At 52.0% G+C, this 9,588-nt stretch overlaps 1 protein-coding gene across 5 annotated transcripts in view; it reads left to right on the top strand.

Annotated features, from left to right (window-relative positions):
- CNTFR (ciliary neurotrophic factor receptor) overlaps nucleotides 1-9,588 on the top strand; it is a 198,194-nt gene that overhangs the window by 182,391 nt on the left and 6,215 nt on the right. For all 5 annotated transcript variants that reach the window (XM_017746643.1, XM_017746646.1, XM_017746644.1 and 2 more), the window contains one exon: nucleotides 1,832-1,995. In XM_017746643.1, coding sequence (XP_017602132.1) covers nucleotides 1,832-1,995 — 164 coding nt within the window. The remainder of the gene's footprint in view (nucleotides 1-1,831; nucleotides 1,996-9,588) is intronic.

Here is a 9,588-nt window from a genome sequence, read left to right as displayed (position 1 = left end):
GTCGAAAAACAAAAACCTCGGCCCCCCCCTGCCACAGAGGGGAGTCTGTGGGAGCTGAGAGGTGGCACTAGGCACCCATGGTCAGGCTCACCAGCTAACCAGCCACCCCCAGAGCCTCTGGGAGCATCCTCTGAGCATGAAGTGACAGGGGGAAGGAGGAAGCTGTCCAGCCGTCCTTGCACCCGCTGTGTCAGAGGGAAGGTGGTGAAAGCCAGGATGGTGGTGAAGATGATGGTGATAAAGACCTGAAGCAGGGTGTGTGCCAGGGTGCTGAGCAAGAGGAGGCTGGGGAGAGAGAGGTAGTGGTGGGCTGTGGGGAAACACGTCCCACCAAGGTAGTCAGGCTGTGCCTTCATTCAGCACCCTCTCTGCCTCACCTGCGGAAAAGAAAGTGTGTTCTCAAAGCATCACAGGCTGGTTTCTCCTGAGAGGAGCAAGCAGTGGTGCTGCAGGGACAGTTGCTGCGATGCCACCATCATTCTGAAGCAGGGGTGGCAGTGAGCAGTTCACATGTGACTCCACTTGCAGCAGACTGGCCACACATCAGCACCTGATCCCGAGTGAGGGAAGGATGCCCTTCACACACAGGGCAGGGCTGCAGGCAGGCAGGCTAGTGAGGGAGCAGCTCACTCACCACCACCTCCTTCCTCTCTCAGGGTAAGCAAAGCCCCTGTGAGGACATCACTTCCCACCCACAGCAGGTGAACCCTGGAGTCAGCATGGAGAAGACCTCTGACTGCAGGGCAGGAGCTCTGCCAGGCAGAAGGGGGCTCCCCACAGCCCCACCATCCCTCCTCCATCCTTGGGAGGAGACTTTGATGCTGACATCTTGACAGGCTTCTGCTCGAGGCAGTCAGAGCCAGGGGACCGTTGTTCAATCCAGAAATTTTCAGGTCAGGAGGGATCCATTTGCCTGCATGTGGACTTGGAAGGGGATTAAGGGCCTTCCCAGGACATGAGAACTCATGTGCATTGCTATTCTTAAAGTGCTCAGAGAGCCCTCTTCCACCTCTGGCACACAGCTCCCTGTGTCCAGCTCCTTCCTGTCCATGATTAAAGGATAAGTATGGGCATACACAAATTTTTTCAGCTTTGCTATTGCAGTTGGGAGTTTGAGCTGTCAGGATTTGATCAAACCTTTGGTAAGGAGCAAGGACTGCTCTGCAACAGGCAGTGACATTCATCACAGCCTGTCTGTGATGAGCTTCCAGCACTCTGGAAGTAGCTGCAACATCAAAGCACGTTGCATAGCTCACAGCCAATTAATATTCACCTGAAATACATGTCAGGTAGCAAGAAAATATCCCCATATCCCAAAAGCAGAGAAGGGCAGTGAGGGTGGAAGGTGACCAGGGCAATCCTTCCCCTTTAGCAAATATGATGTGCCACTGCTTTGAATCCTCAAAACCCCAGCCCTAAACCCAAGGGCCAAACTCTGCCAGATTACTGTGAGGTAAGTGGGCTTGAATGTGGGTCAGACTCACAGAAATCAGCAGGTGCAATGGAAGTGCAGGATTTGGGCTTGGTGGGCTCCTCACCCTGATCCAGTTAGCCCTGTGTAGGAGGGATGCTCTCTGCCCTGGCCCAGTTGTTTCCATGTGTCTCCGGTGCTGTCACCTCCTTAATGGTGGTATTTTGAGCTAGGACAGCCATACCACTGACCTGGACAACAAGAGGTGATTTGCATCTAATTAGTTTGGGAAAAGGAAGCATGTTGGCTGCTCCTCTTGGAAAGCACATGGTGCAAAGCCCAGCCAGCTTTGCCAAGGGGCATAAAGGAAGGGTGCCACATGCAAAGCTTTGCCAACCACCCTCTTTTCTTCTCTTCCAGTAAAGCCAGACCCTCCGGAGAGTGTGGTGGCCAAACCCGTGCCCAATAACCCTCGGAGACTGGAGGTGTCATGGCAAAATCCCTCATCCTGGCCTGACCCTGAATCTTTCCCACTGAAATTCTTCCTGCGGTATCGGCCTCTCATCCTGGACCAGTGGCAACACGTGAGTGATGCTGCACTGCCTGGGATGGGAGGGAGACGGGCGAGCTGGTGACTGGGAACAAGCTGCATTATGAACAAGTGTCCAGGGACAAAAAAGATGTATATTTACTGCCCAGGCAACCTGGACCCTGTTTCTCTCCTTCTCTTTCTCATTCCTTTTCTCTTCCTCTCCATCTTTCTTGTGGCTCACACTCTGCCTACAAATGGCTCTGCAGCCTCTCCCTGCTCTGCGTTTTCATCCATGGCCCCTATCTACTTTCCATACATATGTTCTGTATAAAACTTGCCAACGAGATGTAAAAGGCATTTAAAGTATAAATGTCACCACATTTAAATGCGCCTCTGCCACATTTAGATTTTGAACTGGAGATAAAATACCGCTCACCATAACTCAGAGCACAGTCGCAGAGCTATTGCTGCGATGTTATCGTATTTCTTACTTTTATTTCTTGTTTCTTAAAAAAAAGTAGTCAGTGAAGTCCTTGGTAGCCTGGAGGAAAGATTTCATTTGTTACTGCAGGAAGATAACAAGCAGGCTTTTTTTTTTTTTTTTTTTTTTTTTTTTTTTTTTATCCAGAATAGTCCAAAGTAATTAAGTACTATAATGAAGTAATTCCTCCAATGTTTCAGTGTAAAGCTCTGGTATGTTGTGAGCAGGCTGATAACACCCACACAGACACCGGTGGCTGTTCTGACAGATTTGGGTCCTGTTAGTTCCCCAACATAACCCAGTGTATTGGGTCCTTCATGCTGAGCAAAGCCTCGGGAGCAGGGCTGAGTCCTCAGCACACAAACCCCCTTCCCACTCACATATAGATACAGTTTTCTTGAAAAATAGTTTTCCTAAAAAAAAAAATAAAGTCAACTAAGAGGCAGCACTGGGTCCCTGGGCACCTGCATCAAAGAGCTAAGTGGGATTTTCCTTCAGCCAGCTCTTCCTGGGGAGAGAAACATGTGGGACAGGGGATAGGAGGTTTGGCTCATGGCTCTGCAAGGTGTCTTGGTGACTTTTTGTGTTTGATTGAGTTTTTTGATGAAGCAGCACTACAGGTTGTGGTTCACATTGCAGCATTTGCTGATGGCTCTGAAAATCAGAGGGTTCTCCTGCTTGCCTCTTTGCCCTTTGCTTCCCTCCTAGGAGTGTGAGACCATCTATGGAGCATCCAGAGGGGTAAGAAAGCATAGGTGGAGTTTGGGTTTTGGTTTTCTCTAGGTATTTTATTTCATCTGGGGAAGAAATGCTCAAACTGCAGCAGCTCTGTAAAAAGGGGAAGATTTAATGGGAACTGCCAAACACAATAACATTTTTTTCCCAAGGTGTGCAATTGTTGTGGAAAAAGCTGATGTTTTTACCCTACCCCAGCCTGATCCAGCCAAATACCCTGCCTTGCATCCAAAAATGGTGGGATAGCCACTGGGCTACCTCCACCTCAACACTCTCAGAGTGCCTGGTCCCTCCATCACTGGGTGTGGGGTACCATATTTGCAGGGTCAAGCCATGTCAGTTGCCTCAATGCAGAGCCCTGAGGGGATGACATGGCCTCTCCATCAGTGCTGTCAGGCAGGCAGTAATGGTGGGAAATACATGGAGGTGTTAGTGACACTGGTGGCAGGGCCACACTAGTTGGAAAAGGCAGCTCTTGGGCAGTCAGAACTTAATTTATTCTATACAGAGATACCCTGAGGTGCAGAGAGAGCTCAAGGTACCAGCTCTCCTGGTGGGTGCAAGGATGGCTTGGGAAGGGTTCACCTCCCAGCATTTCAGGAAGGCCCAGCAGTCGTGGGTACTGCTTTTAATCAATATCCCCTTGCAAGAGACATGTTCCTCATCACTGACGGATGGAGAAGAGTGTTTGGGGAATAATTTGCTCAGTGAGCAAGTGCAAGAATTCAGTGAGTGAGGTGCCAGCCTTGTTTTCTGACTCCCTGCCCTTCTGGCTGGGTAATGAAAAATCTGATTTGTGGATGATTTGAGGAAAACTGCCACTATTCATCAGATGAATTATTTGCGACGCCTAATTCAATCGTTTCCCAAACACCAGAGAAAGGCAGCGCTGCAGCAGCTGGAGCTGCTCTGACCCCAGACCCCACTGGCACATTCAGCCTGCTTAGCCCAGCTGGGCACCCTGCAAATGCAGGTTTTTGTACCCAAAATTAACCCCACCAATATCAGCATGCTGTGAGCATGCCCAAGCCTCCCTGCACTCTTTCTTTGACTTATTACTTGTTGTCATTTTCAAGGATGTCCCTGTTCCCCCAAATCCAGACAGAAGAGGGGAGGACATGGTTTGGTAGGGCCAAGTCTAGCTCATCTATGCCTCTTGTCCTGCAGTGGTGGTGTTGGGTCACAGCTCAAAGGGACATCCTGAGAAAGGATGAGGTGGTCCCACATGCCACACTTGCATAGGAGTCTTAATTCTCGTGGAGGTGCAGGTCTCTTGTCACAAGCTGCCCCCCATCTTGACAGTTGCTGTCCCTATGGGCTGTTGGCACAGAGAAGCCCTTGCTTTTTGTGCCCACACAACCTGCATGCTGACCATGGGCAGCTTGGAGCAGGGTAGGGAGAGGAGAAGTCCCTGCCAGCAGTCAGAAGGAGTTGGGTAACCTCATGTTCTGGCACATCCCTGTCTGCCCAAGGTCCACCGGCTGAGCTCTATCCCTGTCTCCTCATGGCACCCCCCTTCTCCCCCAGCCATGAGTTTTAAGCATGTACTTGGCAGCCCCATGGGAAGCCCAGCATCCCTGCAGGAGAAAACCCACAAAGGAACACTGGAGGCTGCCCAGAGACAGAATATCCATGCTGCTCACACGTGGGGTTTCTTGGCAGAAGAAGCAGCTCCTCTTTCACCTCTCCACCTCCTGTTATCTTTGCAGGGTCTGATTTATGCACAGCACCTCGGCAGGCAGGACCGAATGAGCACTAATAGGATCAGATGGATGTCGAGCTGTCGAATACCATAGGGCCTGATTCAATCAGTGTCTGCTTTCTTCCAGGCTCTTCCTTTCAGGATTTTAATAATGCCAGGGCTTGGCACCAGAAGATGAAGCAATCAGTGGCGGGAGCAGTGGATCTTATCGAGACCACCACTGTGTGAGCTGGCCATGAATGCAGTTTTCCCTCCACCAGAGAAAGTCAGGTGATGCCTGGCCCAAGCATCCCACACCATGAAGCAATCTCTGGGGCTGACCCAGAAGTGGAGGAGACACCCTCATTCCCTCCCCAGGGTTTTGCAAACTTGGTTTGAGCTCCAGCATGCCGTTTGCAGTCCCTTTCCCCTGCTCAGCAGTGCCTTTCCACCCAGACCACTTAGCAGCTCTCATGTTGCAGTTTGCTCTGGGAATTACAGTGATGTGCTCTGGGAATTATTACCATGGAGGGATGATGATGATGATGATGATGATGATAATGAGTTTCCACATGGGCATGCAGTGAAGCATGTGCTGGATCGTGCCACCTCACAGCAGCTCCCTTGAACCTGGGCACAAGCACTTCACAGCTGTTGGGGATGCAGCCGTGTCACATCGTGTGGCCAAAGACTCCCCTCCACCCCACCAGCACCGAGCTCACTCTGAAACTCAAGCAACTTTAAAATCACACTCCTCCCTTTCTGGAAGAGGGGCTGGTGGTTTCTCTGCTGCCAGAAGAGAGATGGATATTTGTAGCCTAAACAGGTTTTTTATTCTCTCCTTTTGGCAAAATCTCCCCTTCTGTCTCCTAAATATAAAACATTAAATGTTTAGGGTATCCTTTATTTTTCTCCTGCTTTTAAGTTTGTAATTCAAGCCAGATTAGCGTGGTTTCCTCTTCTGTTTTATAGCCCCATCCTGGCCCCAAGCGAGCTCTCCTAATGCTCTCAGATGTTCCTCTAATGGCTTACCTAGGCTGGAACTGGATACCCTTTCCTAATGGATTGCTAATAGCCTGTTTCTGGTTTTACAGGCTCCTTCAGTTAACTCGCAACAGCAGCGATTGCCGCACTCACACATGCGATCTCCCCAAGCACATCTGCGTGCTCATCCCTACATGCAGACGGGTGGCCAGACACCATCCTGAGCATCTCTGGGGAGCCCAGGGCAGGTCTTGCACCCAATTTGCTCCCCTCCCATGGCATTTTCTGGAGAAGGATCCCCCCTTTTCACAGTTTTTGGAGGGAGATCACGTGCGCTGAGCACTTGCCTGCTCGATGCACATCCCAGGAATGTGGCAAGGCTCAAGAAGGTATTTCTTATTCAGTGTCAGAGCTGGTGGCCAGACCGAGGGAGGATTTCCTCCTGTGGGTTGCCAGCAATTTGCAGATGCCGTTGTGAAGTCTAATTGAACCCATTGGCCGCGCTGACAACATGAAATGTTAACGAACCATGAGGCGGGCTGCGCCTCAGATCTTGAGATTTGCAGTAAAAGGTCATGAGATATTTAAAGCTAATAATGTGGTTGGGTTCTCTCCTTCCTCTTCTGTGCTGGAAGCATTAGGGCCATGTTGGTGAGCATTTGCAAAGGCTGGAAGCATCCTTCTCTGGGAGTGCGAGCAGCAACGCTCCCACCATCATGGGATTTTAGGAGCTGGGGCAAAAAACAAATCCCCACGCAGACATCTGTGCCTGCTCGGATCCAGGCAAATGATGGGGTTTTGGGGACAGGAATGGAAAGTTTTTTGGTATCGGCAAGTACTTAGTGTTGGTGCAAGGATGGCATTGTCCTCTGGACTGGCCTCCCTCACCCATATCAGAAGTGGCTACCAGGGTGGGCTCGGGCTCATCTCCCAGGGCAAAGCAACACTTTTTGGTCAGAGAGGTGAATCTCACAGGCTGTCGCTGGAAGTTCCTGCCTTGGAGCAGCCTGAAATAGCCTGAAAGTGTGAGCTAATCCGCATATCCTGCCTGTGAGGGGCAAGGAGAGGGATGGAGCAAGCTGGGGAGGAAGGCAATAAGTGCCACTGTCTGCCACAGCAGCGTCCTCCCCTGGCGCGGTGGCAATGTCACATTGCAGCGGGCGTGCCTCTTTGTCTCCATTTGCATCCCCCCGTGCTTCTGCTGCTTTGCCTGCACTCCCCCTCTTTGCAAGGCAACCTTGGCAGGGAGGTCACCCTGAGCAAGCTGGCTTACAACTTCACGCCTGGTAGCTTTTATTGCAGCATTTCTCTCCCTTCCCCTCCTGGCTGCAAAGTCAGTGATTAAAAAAGAAGGGGGAAAAAATCCAAAGAATTAATAGGTGGGAGCAAAATACTGAGGCTGTAATAGTGTCACTCGCAGCTCAGCATGGGGCAGGCAGGGCTGGAGCAGAGAATGTCTCAGAGGAGGGTGGGCCAGAAATCAGCTTTTCTGGGACAGAGCAGGTTCAGGACCCTTGGCTGGCATTGCCTGGGTGCTCTCAGCCCCCTTGGAAACTGCTGGTGACCTAAAAGTACTGAGCACCTGTGAAGGTGCCACTGAGCAGCAGAGCACTCATGCGTGCATGTCCTCACCTCCATGCTCACACAGCTACAAGGAGGTAGGAAGGTGCTGGCAAGCCTAACTTTCCCTGCCTACATGCAGACCACACCAGGCAGGTGTCTGTGCCCTGCCATGCCCGTGCACAAGCTGCTTCCACCCCCAGCCCACTGCATCAGCATGGTGAAGGCATCCGCAAGCAGCATATGGCAGTGCCCGGCGGGTTAGAGCTGTTGCTGAGCGCCCTCAGCACCCCTGATCCCATCTTCCCCATAGCCACAAGCGAAAGTGACCTCTGACAGTTGTCACTTGGCAGGAGGGGGCCACCACATCTGGAGAAAATTTCCCATTATGGGTGTGGTTACAGCTGCTGCTTTCAAAGATGGTGTTTATTCTGAGCCAGAAAGGAATCTGTCCAGCTGCATCTGGTGTGGCACAGCCCGGGCTGCAGAGTTCTGTGGTAGCTCACCCTCCCAGACCCACAGCAGGGCTGGGCTGTGTGCAGCACCACAGCCTTTTCAGGAGAGGTTGACAGCAGAGAGCACATCTCAGACCCTGCTGGAGTGGCTCTTCCACTACCTGGCTGGCAGAGAATAAGAGGGGATCGTTAACTCTTTCCGACCTTTAATTATTCCAGAGTCCAGGTTGAAAGTTTTGTCTGGGGTTGTACCAGCTGATTCTTGCGACTCTGCAGAAGGAGGAGGTATTTGGGGGTGCTTTTGTTAGTAATCAGTGTCAGACCTATTTGCTCTCCAGGCATGGCTTTGAAAGGGAGAAAGCAAAACATTTCTTTTCCTCATGGTGACATCTTTTCTCAAGCTGCACTGGCTGTTTGCAGTGACCATCCCACACTTCCCAGTGGTGGGGCAGTTTGCTTGGGCGTTACTCCTGCTTTTGGTTTATCCTGTTCCCCAGGACGGGTGGAAGCCCTGCTGGGATTCCCCTGCACTCACAGGGACTGAAGGCACCTGAAACAGCAGCTGTTTGTGTAGTTGAGTCCCTGCAAAGCTCATTGCAAGGATCTGGCCCTTGCTGTGGGGAAAAGTGGCTGTGAAATCAAGCCCACTGGGGTGTCCCCTCCCTATCCCAGTTCCAATTTCCCCCATCATCCAGTATAAATCGAGTAGCATCCAGAGGAGGAGGCTGCAAGAATGCCAAATGTTCGGCAGACCCAGGCTGTGCTCTTAGAAGGGGTTTCTTCCATGTGTGCTGCGGGTGGCAAAAGCTCTGTGAGCACATCAGCTTCACCCTACAGTAGCCAGGGTGCTCCTTTTATTTTGGGGAAGGCAGACTCATCTAGGCTTGATACAGCACCTGGGACAGCTGCATGGTCACTGTCCTGTCACACACAGAGATGGTGCATCCCTGCCTTGGGACAGAGGGGTGCTGGTCCTCATCCCCATATTGCCAGTGGAGCACCCCCTTCCCACACCAAGAGCTGCACTGGAAAGCAGGAGGTGTCAAGGAATGGAAAACAGAGCCACTGCCACCACAGGGGAGCCAGCAAGCACATTTTCATGTGGGATGCAGAAAAGGAGGCTTCTGATCCCCCCTTCTCCCCCTCCACCTCCTTTCAACACACACCAGCCCCCAGCCCAGCTGCCAGGGCAGAGAAGGGTGGGGTTTTCTTCCCTGCCCCGCTACCCTATCCCCTTCCAAAGGCCATCTGGGCTTCAGAGCTGCCCGTGCATCACCCTGCTCACACATAATTGCTACCTGGTCACCCTGCACCAGGAGCAGAGCCTGGGTGTGAACAAAGCACAGTGACCTTTTTTACTGCCAGGGCACCCTGACAGGGTGGGCTGGGGGCCATGGGAGCAGGATGAGGGGAGCTCAGAGAGGGGAATGGCTTCCTTAACTCCTGCTGTGCCGAGCACTGCAAGGCAGGGACACCAGTCTGCAGGCAGGGACTGGAAGGAGGGCACACATGGGTATTCTCTGTTGGGGTGTGTTTGGCTGCTGTGGATGTCCCCAGGCCTCCAGCACATGTGCAGGGAGGACCAGCATGGACAAGGGGAAAGCCAAGTGCTGGGCAATCCTCCCCTCAGCCTGCCCTAAGTGCCTGTCCCCATCCCATCAATGTGGCACTGGCCCATGAGCTCATCCTGGCGCTTGGGACTGTGGGTGGGCACTCAGCAGCTCCATAATCTTTCTCAGCAGGGATGTG

The sequence above is a fragment of the Corvus brachyrhynchos genome, unplaced genomic scaffold (assembly GCF_000691975.1).
Source record: "Corvus brachyrhynchos isolate BGI_N302 unplaced genomic scaffold, ASM69197v1 scaffold139, whole genome shotgun sequence".
NCBI lineage: Eukaryota > Metazoa > Chordata > Aves > Passeriformes > Corvidae > Corvus > Corvus brachyrhynchos.
The sequence above is the reverse complement of the archived record's forward strand: the minus strand, read 5'-3'. Positions and strand labels throughout refer to the sequence as shown.